The sequence below is a fragment of the Schistocerca nitens genome, chromosome 5 (genome assembly GCF_023898315.1).
Source record: "Schistocerca nitens isolate TAMUIC-IGC-003100 chromosome 5, iqSchNite1.1, whole genome shotgun sequence".
NCBI classification, from domain to species: Eukaryota; Metazoa; Arthropoda; class Insecta; order Orthoptera; family Acrididae; genus Schistocerca; species Schistocerca nitens.
The window spans coordinates 520,832,365-520,850,069 of record NC_064618.1 but is presented as its reverse complement, the minus strand read 5'-3'; the positions used below and the strand labels follow the sequence as shown (position 1 = coordinate 520,850,069).

The following is a 17,705-nucleotide window of genomic DNA, read 5'->3' as shown; positions in this document are numbered from 1 at the left end:
TTCCGTGATTTCCCTAAATCGCTTCTGGTAAATGTCGGCATGGTTCCTTTGACAGGGCACAGCCGATTTCTTTCCGAACTTGAGTTTCGTCTTTCATGACATGGTTGTCGACGGGACATTAAACACCAAACTCCTCCTCCTCTTCCTCCTCAGGGTGTTTCCTCTCAACGAACCCCTTGATCACTCAAGCTGTGCAAGAAATTTCTTATCCCTTCAATTCGACATCGTACTTCCTCATTACCGGTTTCATCTAACCACCCAATCTTCAGTATCCATTCAAAAGCTTCTATTCTCTTATCTGAACTGTTCATCATTCGTGTTCCACTTTCATTGAAGGCAAATGCCTTCAGAAAAGACCACGTAATACGGTTACTCTAGAATATAAATTCTTTTTAAGAAATGATATTGCCAGTCTGCATTTAATATCCTCTTCTGTCATCGTCAGTTATTTTGCTACCCAAATAACACTAGTCTATTATATTGTGTGTCTTATTTCCATATCCAATTCCCTCACAACCGCCTAATTCGACTACAGACCATTATTCTCCTCTTAATATTGTTGTGATCTAACAACCTGAATGAGATTTTCACTCTGCAGCGGAGTGTGCGCTGATATGAAACTTCCTGGCAGATTAAAACTGTGTGCCGGACCGAGACTCCAATTCGGGACCTTTGCCTTTCGTGGGCAAGTGCTCTATCATATGAGCTACCCAAGCACGACTCACGATCCGTCCTCACAGCTTTACTTCCGGCAGTAGAGCACTTGCCCGCGAAACGCAAAGGTCCCGAGTTCGAGTCTCGTTCCGACACACAGTTTTAATCTGCCAGAAAGTTTCATCTAACAACCTCTTTTCAAGACGGTAGCCATTCCCTTCACATGATCTTCGACGTACTCTGTCGTCTCTGAACGAATATCAACAGCAAACAAAGTATCGATTTCATCTCTCTGAACTTTAATTAATGTTCGAAATTTCTTTATTTTAAAGCATTTTATTAGGTCGATTTCTTGTCTGTTTGTATATTCAGTACAAGCATCGCAACTGATTTTAAAATTACTTCTCCATAAGTCGCGGGCTCTAAATGTCCAAAATAGCTCAGAACTGGATAACATTGCAATGTTCATTCGCTTTCTTGTCTGATGTGTGGCGGAGGGTACTTTGTGTACCACTGACGTTTTTCCCTTTTCCTTTTCCAGTCGCAAATGTTTCGCGGTAAGAATGATTACTGGTAAGTGTCCGCGTGAGTTCGATGATCTTTAATTTTTATCTTCACGGTCTTTTCGCGAGATATACGTAGGAAGTAGCAATACATGGTACAGATATTGTAATCATTGGTACCTTACTATGTACCCACTTCAGTGTGTTTGTTGTTTCTTCCCGGCTATGTCTGTTAGTGTACACTGCCCGTTTCACTTCCTCACTTCTACACCTGACCTGCTGCCCAGGAGAAAATTAGCATTAATGGCTGGCCCTTGCCACCTGTACTTGGAGGTACTAACCATATAAAAACATTCTACCCCTAATATCTATAGTTACTCGTCTGCAAACGAGGTACAAACTGATGTAATGTTGTTCAGCACACTTACCAATAAAAAACCTGCACTTATGCCCCTAACATTCTGTATACTGGTTGATTCAGGTGAAGCGACACTAAAATTAACCTTAGTAACATTGTAGATATTTGAAGTTGATTGGAATATGTCACACGCCCAAGTTTAAAAGGCAGGAGATAATTATGTAAATGACAAGCTTTTAATATAACATGTTTTTAAAACTGACCAAAAAATATATAAATTTACCCTAGCCTCATGCAGATTCGTAACCTCATACAGACAGTTCTGAAATTATGCGCTTGTGAATTTTTAGTAGCTATGGCAGTAGTGTAAAAATTAAAACTAAAATCGAAGGGCGCATTCAACAGATCTAAAGAGTGAAGACAGTAGCTGCCGTCGTGAAAAATCGTACAACAGTTTGTATAATTTGCAGTGCAATCGAATTGTCAGATACTTTCGTGGACTGCTCATGCATCATCAATTATATTTGCAGGCACACCACTTTTTTTTATTTCATCTACATCCATACTCCACAAGACACCGTAAGGTGCGTGGCGGAGTGTACCATGTGCCAAAACTAGTCGTTTCCTTTCCTGTTCCACTCGCTAACAGAGCGAGGGAAACAACGACTGTCTGTACACCTCCGTATGAGTCCTAATTTCTCGTATCTTCGTGCTCCTTACGCGTGATGTATGTCGGCGGCAGAAGAATGGTTCGGCAGTCAGCTTCAAATGCCGGTTCTCTAAATTTTCTTAATAGTGTTCCCCGTAATGAAAGCTGCCTTCCCTTCAGGGATTCTCATTTGAGTTCCCGAAGCATCTGCGAAAGTTTTGTTCGAACTTACCGGTAACAAATCTAGCAGCCCTCCTCTGAATTGCCTCGATGTCTTCCTTCAATCAGACCTGGTACAGATCCCAAACACTCGGGCAATTCTCACGAATAGGTCGCACTAGCGTTCTATGCGCGGTCTCCTTCACAGGTGACCCACTCTTTCCGAAAATTCTCCCAATAAACCGAAGTCGACCATTTGCCTTCCATACCATAGTTTTCACATGCTCGCTCCATCTCATATGGCTTTGCAACATTGTGTCCAGATATATAACGAACTAACTGTCAAGCTGGACACTGGTAATACTGTATCCGAGCATTACCGGTTTGTTCTTCCTTACTCATCCGTATTAACTTACATTTTTCCACATTTAGGATTAGCTGCTATTCATCACGCTAACTGGAAATTTTGTCGTTTTAAATTTTACAAATATTGTCAACTATTAAAAATCCCGAAGCGCACACTTTCAGGAGTATCTGCATGAGTTAGGAATTTATGTGGGTCTAGGAGGAAAAAGAACTGTTGTATTAGAAGTTTTTATTTAAATAATTTTCTTTGTTGGTTGCTCTTTATGCAGCTCGAATGACTTGAGGGGTATGCTGCAGCCTTGCCTTCTTTTCTCGTTCTCCGACAGCTAGATCTGCAACCTGGTTTCCGCAAACGTTGTCGATAACCTTCGGCTCCCTGTACTTTATCACCCTGACTAAAAAACCGGGTACTTCAAACATTTTCATTGCAGCTTGTAGTAAATTCTTGGAGACTCTCTACAGCTACCGTCCAACAGCGCGCTTAGGAAACATATCCTGGGAGATCTCAGTCGGCAGGTGCGCATTGCTCGCATCCGCAGTGACGCGACATGCTGGCGGCGCCCTACCTGTCATCATGTCGATGAGAGCCTCCAAGTCGGGGCTGAGGTGCCGCTCCTCGCGCTCGTTGAGGCCGAAGTCCAGCGCCCGGTAGATGATCAGGCCCAGGTGGAACACCACCTGCAACACACCGAAGCAACTCTTAGTGCACCGAGTACATTGTTGTTGTGGTCTTCAGTCCAGAGACTGGTTTGATGCAGCTCTCCATGCTACTCTATCCTGTGCAAGGTTGTTCATCTCCCAGTGCCTACTGCAACCTACATCGTTCTCAATCTGTTTAGTGTATTCATCTCTTGGTCTCCCTCTGCGATTTTTATCCTCCACGCTGCCGTCCAATACTAAATAGGTGATCCCTTGATGCCTCAGGATATGTCCTACCAAACGATCCCTTTTTCTAGTCAAGTTGTGCCACAAACTCCTCCTTTCTCCTGATAACGTCCTCCTGAGTAGTCCCCGCCCGGAGATCCGAATGGGGGACTATTTTACCTCCAGAATATTTTACCCAAGAGAACGCCATCATCATTTAACCATACAGTAAAGCTGCATGCCCTCGGGAAAAATTACGGCTGTAGTTTCCCTTTGTTTTCAGCCGTTCGCAGTACCAGCACAGCAAGGCCGTTTCGGTTAGTGTTACAAGGCCATATCAGTCAATCATCCAGACTATTGCCCCTGCAACTACTGAAGCTCCTCTTCAGGAACCACACGTTTGTCTGGCCTCTCAAAAGATACCCCTCCGTTGTGGTTGCACCTACGGTACGGCTATCTGTATCGCTGAAACTAATTTCTCCGTTGTCACTGGAATTTTACATCGAAGTTCTCTCTAATTGCAGAAGACAGAAGAAAAATATGAGACCCATAAACTTCGCCAGCAAGGCTGAAACTGTCCGCTTTCGCATTCCACAGAGTCCCTGATATTTTTCTTCACTTTAATATCCAAACATAAATTCTGACTTGCAGGAGTAACGTACCTGTTACTGCTGCTCTCTGGTGCTGATGTGTCTATTAGGTCTGTGGGGGAAACGTGCCAGATGCTGTTCGATGGCCATGTAGGTAAAGTTTGAAAAGCTCCTAACCTAGTCGTTCCTATGTTTTTTGTTATCTCTTCTTTCACCTCTGCAGTCACCTGTTAATGTTACAATATCAAGCTGCACCGTGGTTTGCTGTCCAAACTGAACTGTACGATCTCCAATAAATGGCTGGTTAAGTCAGTTGGAAGATGGGAGGAAGGCAAGCCTATAGTTACGTCGGTGCAAGTTGATCCCTGACAGCCGGTAGCACTGTTACCAGCATTCAACTACGAAGCGCTAACGGCTCAAGGCGGAAACAATAGCTGTGTCTAGAGCTCCGGTAACAATGAGGCGTTGCAGTAGAGACGTTTATAGAATCTGGTTGCAGCAGGCGCGCGAAGCCCCTGCGCATAGCCCACTACAACTGTCATGGATGGATATTCTTACAGCGACTCGACTATAGTACCGCACTGCTTTGTTTAAACCAACCCATGGGTTATAGATTGCATTTTTTACTACTTTTTAAATATGTATTTCAGATGCCAATATCGATTTCGGAAGACATACATTATACTACCGAGGTTGTTAAGACTTTCGTGGCCACTTGTTGACAAACTGCCTATTGGCTTCTGTCTCGGGTTCTTCGGCCGACGTTCATCTAATGATAAGTTTTGACAGTGCCAGCCACTCGTGCTGGCGAAACGTCAGTAAAATCATCAGATGAACGTCGGCCGAAGAATCGGAGACAGAATCCAATAGGCAGTTTGTCATACTACCGAGGGTTACCATCAGGAGCAGTTCTAGGATGGAAGTATTATTTTATTTAGAATTTTTGTGCTGTATGAATAAGTGAATGACTTTCCTGACAAGACTGCGAGCGTCAATGGACCGTTCTGCTTCAACTTCCACCAGTTTCCTATTTTAGTTTTGTGATTGGTACTATGATTCAAAAGCGTATTTTCTAAGAGCGTGGTCTTGTTTGAATCGTACGCGGTATCATCATCATCATCACCATTATCATCATCATCATGTAACTAATGACTACCCTGTACGTCGATACCGGTAATAGCTGTAATAATTTGCGATAAGATACGAAAATAAGATTTTTTCCCGTAAATGACCGTCACGAAGCTCAGTCATCACATGGCTGATTGAAACAAAATGTGAAATTATTACCTAGTTGTGCACGACTCTGCATTTGGTGCAAACAGTTCAACATAAACTTTGGGTCAAGACGGCACAAGGCAAGTGAATCTAATTACAGGTACCTTATTTTTCTATCAAGCGATCGTAACCGTAATCTTATCCACATTGTGCGTCTTCAAGTAAGTCGTCTTCAGCGGCACGTTATTGTCTCTACTGCGTGCCTTCCATGGAGAATTGATTCCTCCGTGTATCTCAATGGAATATGTTTTTAAACGTTGCTCTATTAATGGAGATTTCTTACTAACTAAATTTATTTTCTATTTTGTTGGACCTCTGAAATATGAGCACAAGTTCTCTGAAAGACGTTCCTCCTCCCGCTTGGACAAGGTGAGGCGGAAGAATGAAAACTAGCAGTGGAGTGTCAAAATTGTATTGTGTACTGCGACTTTATATTTCGTCTAAATGACAAAGCATGGATGGGATTTCAGACGGAATTCAACAGGTACATGAAGTCCGGTGTTACTGAGATCGCCTTTGTCTATCAATTACAGATGAGATAACATAGAGCAAATATGTTGTTTCTTTCCGGAATTTCCTCTATAAATATTTAACTAAAAAAACTGCTGTAGTGGAGAGCCGATGATGTCCCCTGGTCCTGTTACAGGAAGACACACAGGAATGCGTCAGGATCATTGCCTTTTGCGGGCAAGTGCTCTATCGCCTGAACTACCCGAGTACGACTCACGACCCGTCCCCACAGTTTTGCTTCCGACAGTACCTCACATTGCACTTCCCAAACTTCACAGAACTTCTCCTGCGGAACTTGCAAGACAAGCACTAGAAGAAAGGATATTCAGTTCTGAAAAAATTTCCCAGGTTGTGGCTAAGCCAAGTCTCCGCAATATTCTTTCTTCCAGAAGTGCTAGCGTTGTAAATTTTGCACGATATCTGGAAGGTAAGAGATGAGGTACTGGCGGAAGTAAAGGTGTGAGGACGGATAGTGAGTCGTGCTTGGGTAGCTCAGTCGACAGCACTTGCCTGCGAAGGGCAAAGGTCCCGAGTTCGAGTCTCGGTCCGGCACACAGTTTTATTCTGCCAGCAAGTTATTATCAACGCACACTCCGCTGTAGAGTGAAAATTTCTGTCCAGAAGAGGGAAGATATACTAAAATGTACCAAAACAGGACAAGTCCGCATTAAGGGGTATCTGTTATAAGAAGCTGTCTAGCCTGTTAACGCCGTAGAATACTGGATACAATTTTGATACTAATTAATATATCGGTAGAAATTTATGAAAGAGTTGTGCAGGAGTACGCCGTGTGCACGTGCAACTCACGAACTTGCACTGAGCGTGGGGAGGAGCTGGAAGGCCGTAAATCTTCGGATGCCAACGTCAGTCAGCAGACAATGACGACGTAAGTCACAGTAACGGCCTCATCAACATTGTTACGGCACGTAACGATGCGCGGCTGAGGATTTAAAACGAGAATGCGCTGATTGACACCCAGCGGCGCCGCCGAAGCCCGCCACCCACCCACACACACACACACACACGCACACACACACACACACACACACACACACACACACACACACATGATGCAGTCTCGCCCGCCTACGGCTTCTGCGAAGGCCAGCAGCCGCGAGAATTTCCTCGCTCACTGGCTAATTAGCCGTCGCAGGCGTGGCTTCCGTGGTATCTCGGCAGTACGTGGACGGTGCAGGAGAAACGCTAAGCGTGTTCATAACTAGGCTACACCGCACAGTGTAAATGAAGACGGTAGGGAAAAAAATTGCTATTCTCGAGGAACGGAAACGCGTTGTGTGTTTTCCTGTCCGTCGCCATTTCACTCAGTACACCAAAGCAGTTTAGGCACCTAAGCAAAATAGAGTGCATACATTCACTACTTGCATTTAGCACTGAGCGAACCTAACGATTTATAGGCATTAAGAGTGGGTGTATCCTCCCTAGCTTGATGTGTGTGTACTGTGATCAAACCATGTAGTTCAAGTTGTGGTTTTATATTGCCCCCCTCCCCCCCCCCCCCCCCATGACCCTGTGACATGGGCCATACCTACACTAGTGAACATGGGTCCATTTTACTTTTGCATCCAAGTTGTGATTTTTGTATACTAACTGTCATTTTACAGCAGCACATTTTACACGCCCACAGTCTCATCATTTTGTTTTGATATAATTTTCAGTGCATGGAAAATTACCAGTTTCTAGATATAGTATCGTCAGGCGATGAATCACGTTCATCTTTAAATTTGGTTGTCATTCCAAGAATTGGGTGTACTGCCGGTGGCCCGTGTCTTCCCGGCACGGGAGGCATTCCGACGTCGTAACTCCGGGGTCTTCTTCAGGTGTTTCCCGAGTGCTAACCACTGCGTTTACGATGCCGCAGTATCTTGCTGGGAAGACCACCGGCAGTATACCATACTGTACGAGATGACGAAGTTCATCTTCCTTCTTCTTATTTTCAGGATCCTGGCGAGCCCAGTTGTCGCATCTGGATGGACAGCTAATTATAAAGCTGCCTGCGAAAGGCACCGATCTTCAAACGCAAAAGATCTAATGTTAAATATGTTCACAGTCAGCGGCCACATGCTGTTTTAAGATTTAAATAGTCGGAATGGGTTTTGAAAAAAAAAATAGGTTTTTTTAAAGTATGAATGGAAATAAAGCCTATACGTAAATGATGAACGAGCAGTCCGCCCAGAAGACCCCGGGAAATATATTCGCTTGTTAGGAAAATATTCAGCCTACACGAAGAATAATATTTCAGGATTTTACAGACGGTAATTTATGAAAAAGTCTGGAGGACGCATATATCCAGGAGTTGATGTCCAATACCTGATGTTGATTGTATTGATGTGGCATTCCAATATGAAACATTAACAGGCTTTAACTGTAACTATCAATGTTTGGGAGAGGCCTACGACCGTATTATTTGGTATGCACTGTAATGAGTACTGCGCAAACCCATAGCCGGATATCCTCAACAACTATTGCAGCAGGCTTATTGCTTCTAAGGTGTTCAGTTTTGTAAGAGTGCAATCCTTCGAAAACCTACTGAACCTATGTAAGGGTTTTTTTTACCCGAGTGTGCTGAATCGACAGCTAAATTCGGTGGTGGTCTCGTACTTTTTCCTCGTTTGGGTCAGAGCTACTGAATTTAATCGTTTGTAAATCGACCACATTTTATGAATACATTGTAGGTAATAGAATACTTCCAACGAAAGGGTAACTGTTTCTGATGTGACGTATGCAATATTAGCGTAATAATTTTCCTACCCACAGAGAAGTAGGCGCCTCATTCTTCATAGAACACCATTTGGACTTGGAGTGCTGCTACATGAATTCTACAGATAATCTTTGCAGAGGAATAGAAAAGTGGCTGCGTGTCAAGGTAAAGTCGCTCAAGATTGTTCTCCATTCATCGTGAAGAATGGAAACGAATGTCCTTAACCACGGGTAAAATGTGGTAATTTTAGCAATCTGCTGTCAGTTACACAGCTAGTATCTTTGACTCTAATAGAAACATACCAAAGCACCTGGCCGTGTATGATGGCTTCCTTGCGCAGTTCTCTTACGAAATTAATACTATATTATGTTCGGTTTTTGAATACATACACAATTTCGATTGATGTTTGGCTTATTACTGATGACACTAATACAACTACACACAATGCCCGACAAAAAAACTCCGAAGCACTCGTGGTCGGATGTTAATGTAACTTCGTAAACATACACTACACGTACACACCATAGGCTGGCATGTCAACGATTGGATCTGAAGCTCTCTGACCGGTACAACGGGCACCAGAGTGCATTAGAGTTGTTGGTGTTTAGTAGTGTTACCAGGCCTAGTAAGGTTCATAAGGGACGTTTACGGTGTCAGGCGTTGAGCCTCGACACGAAGATCCCGCGTACAGTGTGGGACAGCGTTATCGGTACCTAACGAAATTTGACACTGGTCTCATTCTGGGCCTCCATTTGGCCGCACAATATCCAGATTTATGTGGCTTTCGGATATGCGAGTAGCCCCATACGGACTGAATGGGACGGTGAGAGCAGGCGCACTCGTCTTCAAGGTGCCGGTCGATCACATTCGTCCACCATAAGGGAGTATCACCATCCTATGCACGAAGTTCATGCTAAGCGTTTCACATCTGCGGCTGCCATCGGAGAACAAGTAATGGACTCTCTGCAACCCTGTGTTTCATCCAGCGCCATTGGTCGGATACTAGCAACAGCTGCACTAGCGAATTACCGTCCCACGCATGTCGTTAGCACCGCAACATAAACGGTTCCTCGTGTCGTGGTGTGAGGAGTCATCGCGTACGACTGTACATCACGGCTGCAAGTAACTGAGGGAACTCCTACGGCACAACTGTACATCATGGACATCCTGCGTCCTCATATGTAACTTCTCATGAGACAGTATTGTGGTGCCATTTTTCAATAGGATAGCGCTCGCCCACACATGGCACTTGTCTCTATGAACTGTCTGCGTGACGTTTGGAGATACTCGTGGCCAGCAAGATCCCAGATCTCGATAGAACACGTATGAGACCAGCTCCGAAGTCAACTCTCTATCAGTGGCAGTATCTAAGACACCAAGAAGCAGTTGCAGAAGTGACAGACAGTTTGCCTCACGATAGAATGCGAAGCCTTTATGACACCCTTCCCCACCGAATCAGGGCATGCATCTAGGTCAGAAGGGACGCAAGTGGATTCGTATTGGTAAGTTCTTTAAAAGTTTGGCTCGACTTTTTTCATCACTGAAATAACGTCAAGTATCCTTTCAACCTGCGAAGTTTCATTTCGTTTCGTTTCCTCCTCCCATTCTGGGTGCATCACTCTCTTGTCAGGCCGTGAAGCTTCAGGTTCCTTGGTGAAAACGAATGTTAGGACGTCGAGAGACGAACGAGGCTGCGGACAGCTGGGTCATTGGACGTGCGATAGGAAGAAACCGCGTAACTGTGAAGAGGCCAGATGTACGTGAGGTGGTCCATTCAGACGCTTCGAGGCCTGTGGCAGGTGGAGTGGCAAGTGGCCCGCTAGCGAGGCCGCCCATTCAGCAGAGCCGGCGGCTGGCTTTGAGGCGGCGGCGGCTCTCGAGACCAGACCGTTACCGCCGGCTCCGTGTTTGGTGCTGCCCACCAGAGCGGGGCGTAATAGGCGGCGAGCTGATGCACCGCTAGCCGCCGGGTCGCAACTCTACATGGTCACGACCAGGCAAAGGGGTCGCATGCCTACTGGGCCATAAGGCCACTAGAGCGAATCCCTCTGCGCATCAGTGCTTTGCCCCGTAAGGCGAAGATCTGGAGGCAATACAACTGTAGTACTAGTCGTCGAATTTCGCTCTCATTAATTGGAACGACGGATGCAATTGAACAGCTCATCGACGATGAAGTAACTAGACAGAGAAAGAAAGCGTCGTACGGAGTTGCCTAGGCTACGAAGTTAGGTTCAGCCATCTAATCGGAAGCGGTTTTCTTCCGCGCACAGTAGCCCCTTTTTCTTTCTATACTATGTTTAAGAGTTGTGTTACATGCTGACTACTGGTGACTGTAATAGATCTCATACTGGTGTTGCATGATGATGACACAGGGTACAAGATGAAACCTGGTGTCAGCCCATAACCTACGCCTCTAGGGTAGCATCAAAGGGGCCGCCGAGTTTAGCATCACTATGCGACGGACAGATCACCATCTAGAATACATCTACATCATACTCCGCAAACCACCTAATCGTGAATGGCGGAGGGTACTTTCTGGTACCACTATCTGATCCCCCCAGCCCTGTTCCACTCGCGAACAGTGCGTGGGAAGAATGATTGTCGGTAGGCCTCTGTATTGCATCTAATTTCTCGAATTTTCTCCTTGTGGTCAATACGTGAGATGTACATTATGTGATCAAAAGTATCCGGACATCCCCGAAAACATACGTTTTTCATATTAGGTGCATTGTGCTCCCACCTACTGCCAGGTACTCCGTATCAGCGACCTCAGTAGTCATACACATCGTGAGAGAGCAGAATGGGGTGCTCCGCAGAACTCACGGACTTCGAACGTCGCCAGATAATTGGGTGTCGCTTGTGTCATACGTCTGTACATGAGATTTCCACACTCCTAAACATCCCTAGGTCCACTGTTTCCGCTGTGATAGTGAAGTGGAATTGTGAAGGGACACGCACAGCACAAAAGCTTACAAGCAGACCTCGTCTGTTGACTGACAAAGACCGCCGACAGTTGAAGAGGGTCGTAATGTGTAATAGGCAGACATCTATCCAGACCATCACACAAGAATTCCAAACTGTACCAGGATCCACTTCAAGTACTATGACAGTTAGGCAGGAGGTGAGAAAACTTGGATTTCATGGTCCAGCGGCTGCTCATAACCCACACATCACGCCGGTAAATGCCAAACGATGCCACACTTGGTGTAGCGGGCATAAACATTGGACAATAGAACAGTGGAAAAACATCGTCGGAACTGACGAATCACGATACACAATGTGGCGATCCGATGGCAGAGTGTGGGTATGGAGAATGCCCGGTGAACGTTATCTGCCAGCGTGTGTAGAGCCAACAGTAAAATTCGGAGGCGGTAGTGGTATGGTGTGGTCGTGTTTCTCGTGGAGGGGGGCTTGCACCCTTGTTGTTTTGCGTGGCACAGGCACACGCTTACATTGATGTTTATAAGTATCATCTAATTCGTAACCGTTATTACCTGGAGGGATAAAATTAAACAACGTAAGCGACTATGCTCGCTTAGAAAACCCGTAATACGAGGGCTATTCCGAAAGTAAGGTCCGATAGGTCGCGAAATGGAAACCACGGTAAAAATCAAAAATGTTTTATTTGCAACAGTTAGATACACCTTGCAGCTACTTATCTCCATAGTCGCCGACCCGACTTAGACGTGTATCGTAGCGTTGTACCAACTTTCCCATACCCTCGCTATAGAAGGCAGCCGCCAGTGCTCTCCGCCAATTCTCTACGCTGGCCTACGGCTCGTTGTCTTGTGCCGAAATGTTGTCTTCATAACCAGCGGTTCATGTGACCTGAGCTGAAACTCAGAGGGAGACAATTACGGGCTGTAGTGTGGGTAATCTCACATTTCCATTTGAAAACGATGCAGGAGCATCTTCATTGCCCCTGCAGAATGCTGCTGAGAATTGTCTTGAAGACGAAACAGCACGACAGTTATGTAATGTTAGCTGCATAGCTTCAGGGGAAATTTCTCACCAGGCCCCCGTACTTGGCGGCAGACACTATTTTCTAGACATCTTTACGCACTCACTGCGAGCTCAGAAATGAGAAGAGCGACGTGATGCTAACTGGGGTTATACTAGAGACACTACCCAACACATCTGTGCAAAGCTTTATCGGATTTTCATAGTCGTTTCCATTTCGTGACCGATCGGACCTTACTTTCGGAATAGCCCTCGTACTATCGCAACTCCAAACTGAAATACTTCTTAACGTTCTAATGATAAGCAATTACATCTTCATCTTTAATCCCAGTGGGCAAAGTTACTTAAGTTCATCGTGTGTTTAACTGCGCTGGAGATACTATGACGCACGAGACTACAAATAGCTTTCCCTCTTCGCGGTCACAGAGCTTCTGAACTACTAAAATAAATGTACTGGAAATTTGTCTTCATTACAGTAAAAGAAAACGGCTTAAGTTGTTAAGTGACTTTCTTCAAGTAGAGAAAAACAAGTTACCAGTAAGGCAAAGTGACGGTTAAAGTAGAAGATACTTTTTTTTTTAATTTTCAAATTCCGTGAGAACCGTTTATCTATTCTTTTCGTAGATCTGAAAATGGTTTAATGCAACTGCTTTTCAACACTGATCAGAACAAATTTGTAGTGCACTGTTACGACCATGTCTCGCTAACTGACAATGACAGCTCTTACTACTAAGATGAACTTTGATACACCTTTCTTGTAGTGTGTAGAAGTATTCAGATACCAGTCCGGCCACCAGCGATAATTTTTGTTGATTTCCATAAACTGCTTAAGCTTTTCTTTGGAAACGAGACAATCTATTTTTTTGCAGCATTCGTGTTCAGTCCGTACCTGTACTTCGTTTCTAAAGACTATTTGTCGACGGGACGTTAAACCTAATTAAAATTAAATCTCTGGACTTATAAATATATCTTGTGCGGCGCACATCGCCGATAGTGCGTAGTCTGGCGTGTGGACAAAAGAAACGTTCTATATAACCTAATCTGCTCAGATAGTACCAAGATGATGATGATGTTTGGTTTGTGGGGCGCTCAACTGCGATGTTAGCAGTACCCGTACAAATTCCCAACCTTTGCTCAGTCCAAACTCGCCACTTACATGAATGATGATCAAATAATGAGGACAACACCAACACCCAGTGATCTCGAGGTAGGTGAAAATCCCTGACCCCGCCGGTAATCGAACCCGGGACCCCGTGCTCGGGGAGAGAGAGCACGACCGCGAGACCACGAGATGCGGACAGATGGTACCAATGAGACTGCTACCAAGCTTAATGCCCGCATCCGACATAAGGAAATGAAAGAAGAATACAAAACGGAAAAAAATTGCTTAAGTTGACGACCACATGCCCTTCCATGTCCGCGTCCAGTCATTCCTGTCTAATGACGATGACACAGCAGTCAATCAGTAACGTTGAGCCTTCCGAGGCCTGTTGGGACGGAGTATTAGTGGTATTATATGGATTATGTCAACCCTTCACCCTAATGACGGTTTGAAATCTGCACGGGACACTTTCTAGGTACGTGTCCGAATGCCTGTGGAGGAATTGCAGCCTGTTCTTCCCGCCGTTGTCAGTTTACGAGACCGGAGTCGCTGCTCGTCAATCAAGTAGCTCCTCAATTTGGCCCACAAGGGATGAGTGCAACCAGCTTGCGATAAGCGCTCGGCAGACCGGACAGTGACCCATCCTAGTGCTAGCCAAGCCCGACGGCGTTTAAATTCGGTGATTTGAAGGGAACCTGTGTTACAACTACGGCAATGCCGTTAATACGACTTATAGATGTCCAGATACTTTTGATCAGATCGTGTACGAGGCCCTACAATGTGGGCTCCTAACCATGGTTGAAGTAGGCATTTTTCAAATCAAATCACTGCCGGAAGGGACAGGATCGTTTACTTAGAGATAACCCTTACGGCTGAATTGAGATAGAGATAGTAGACTGGCAGCTATTGAGTCGTCTGGCCACATAAAATCAACCGAAGCCTCCGCGAAGCAAAGCGTCCTCCAGAGTGACCTGGCGGAATTTAAAATCCCGTACGGGATTTTAATCACGCTCATCACGAATGCAGGACCAATATCTTTAACACTACAGCCCTTTATTCGGTACCTTGGACAGGATGATGTACTCTCAATGAAAATATGCGAAGAGGGAGATTGTACAGGGTGTCCCACTCAAACCTCCCTCATTTCAAAGACCTAGGGGAAAAAACACAGTAGATACGAAAATGAAAAATGCATCACATTGTAGAACATCTCAAAGAATTTATCATCAATACACCTCTAAAGGTGAACCATTTGTAGCACGAAGAATATCGAGGCTATTTTCAATTTCTTGCCAAGTTCTTTGTAACATGTCCTCTGTTAACGTTGCAATAGCATTAGTGATACGATGTCGCAACGTAGCAATATCGTCCACTTTGGTCGCAAACACGCGGTCCTTCATGAATCCCCACATGAAGAAATCAAGCGACGTAATGCCGGGTGAACGTGGCTCCTCCGCGTCCGATCCAACGATTGGGAAATTTCCTATCCGTGAACTTGAGAACAGCCGTTGACCAATGCGGCGGAGCTCCATCTTGTTGAAAAATGATGTTGGGTTGCAAGTCTTGTATCTGAGGGAACACAAATTGCTCCAACTTGTCCAGATACAATGACCCTTTCACCGTTTGATCCGCAATTCTTCTGAACGGCCCAACCATCCTGTCGTGCATTAGCCCCCACCAGACGTTTAGTTTAGGGCTATCATGAACATGTTAAATAACAACGTGCGGATTTTGCGAACCCCAAATCCGAACATTGTGCCTATTAACCCTTCCTGATAGACGAAATGCTGCCTCATCTGAGAATAAACATCTTTCCACGAAGCTGGCATCCATATCAATACGCTGCAGCATATCCGCAACAAATTGTTGTCTGCGTGGTTTGTCATTCGGCGTCAGATGTTGCAGAATTTGCACTTTGTAAGCACACATACGAGCACGCTGGTGAACTACACGATGAAATGTTGATCGAGGTACATCATGTTGCCTAGATGCTTGACCAATTGACTTACGTGGGCTTCTGAGAAACGTTTGTCTGATGTCCTCCACTGTCTCTTCAGAAATTCCGTAAGGTGCACCGCCAGAATGTTTCAGAACACTTCCTGTTGCCAGAAACTTCCTATACCATTGCTTAATTGTTTTCACAACAGGAGGATCACATTCATACACACGACGATAATTTCTTTGCACAGTAATCGGCGATTTTGTTTCTGCAAACCACACAACTGCTTGCGCGCGCGCTGCTATGGAGTCGCCATTTTCACTTCATGCGACCACGCTGCACTTTGGCGACGATACTTGGCGCTTCTGCCGCGGGAATATAAATTCTTTGAGATGCTCTACAATGGGGTGCATTTTTCACTGTCGTATCTACTGTGGTTTTTCTCTCCTGGGTCCTTGAAATCAGGGATGTTTGAGTGGGACACCCTGTATTTTGCCCAACACACAGTTACGCAACTGAACAGCCACGTCAAGAATGTGAGACGTGTAGCAACTGTAAGAGCAGAAAAATGAGTGAGAGGTAAAATTAATGGCGTGATCGTAGCGCTGAAGTCTGACTTCTTACCTCCAAACACAGTCTTTCTAGATACAACAGGTTCCACATAGTAACGAATGCAATCATTGCAACTTTCATAGTAGTCAATAGATGTAGTGCATCACTTATGTATTTTCCAGTTAGAAGTTGGGCTTGTTAGGCTGTATAACTGGAGAAAGTGGAAGAGTTGAGGTACACTGCGAACGGGACGAGCTCACGCAAACTATGCTTTACAACACAGTGAGATGAGGTGAGGTCAGGTGGGTTGACCTCTCTCCCGCTCGGGTCAGGCCAGCTCGGCGCCGATGTTTTCTCCTCGCCTAGGCGCCAGGGAGAACGCGCCTCCCCGCCCCCCTCATCCAGGCTGGTCCAGAACGCCGAGGCAAACAAGCGGTGCTGATTGCTGGCGCCAGATAGGCGACACTTTCTAAGGTCACGGCCGGCGCGGCCTCCAAATGGCTAGCGCGCGGGCGGAAATTTCTAACAGGTGCAACATTCCGGCTCATGACGCGCGTCAATCTGCCACCGATATTTCTGTGAAAGTCAACAGCTGCGGCCGCGTTTCGCTCATGATAAATAGTCTCGTGACTCGAGATAAACATTTTACTGGGCGCAGTTCGAAACGGGGAATGCAGGAGAACCAGCAGCGCTACGAGTCCAGTCATAAAACAGTTCTGACAACGTAATTGAAAGAGGTAAAAAAAGTTCGGGTCAGATCAAGTTTCAGCTTGCCACCGACATCCACTTATTTCGCCCCTGACACTGACACATTCAATAAGTGAAGCATTAACGGTGACACGTTTAATGACTTATCAAGAACACACTTATGAGCGACGAAACATTAATTCAATATTTTATCGAAATTACGTGCAACGAGCCAGTTTAGAGGACATGTATACACGATTAGTGTTAACATTAATGAACACATTGTCATTTTATCGCAACTGATGCAACTACACTTAAAAAACAAGTTAGTGTTTTTCCAACTGGCTACCAGTTTATAAGTAGAGATTCATCAATGGAATAGAAACAGTTGTCCAGGTAAAATGATTTTAAATTAGATTTAAAGCTTGCTTTGTACGTGCCAGACATTTTTATTTTGTTGGACAAATGATCAAAAATTTTTATTGCTGCATGTTGAACTCTTCTCTGAGCCACTAGCGGCTTCAGCAATGGGCAATAAAGGTCATATTTTAACTGTAGTGTTATAGTTATGTACATCACTGCTGTTCTCAAGTTGTGACGGATTAATTATGACTAACTTCATTAGCGAAAATATGTATTGTGACGGCGCAGTTAAAATACTTCGCTCTTTGAAGTGGTTCCTCCATGACCTCCGTGGGTGAACACGACACATTGATCTTACGTTCGCTTTTGTGTAGTCAACATATCAAAGCGATGAGTTACCCCAGAAAATTATTCCGTACTACATTATAGAGTGGAAATACGCAAAATATGTCAGA

At 45.0% G+C, this 17,705-nt stretch overlaps 1 protein-coding gene across 3 annotated transcripts in view; it reads right to left on the bottom strand.

The window, feature by feature from the left end:
- The window catches only part of LOC126259303 (protein spire), an 853,493-nt gene that overhangs the window by 578,380 nt on the left and 257,408 nt on the right, over nucleotides 1–17,705 (bottom strand). For all 3 annotated transcript variants that reach the window (XM_049955972.1, XM_049955974.1, XM_049955973.1), the window contains exon 3: nucleotides 3,256–3,367. In XM_049955972.1, the coding sequence (XP_049811929.1) occupies nucleotides 3,256–3,367 (112 nt within the window). The remainder of the gene's footprint in view (nucleotides 1–3,255; nucleotides 3,368–17,705) is intronic.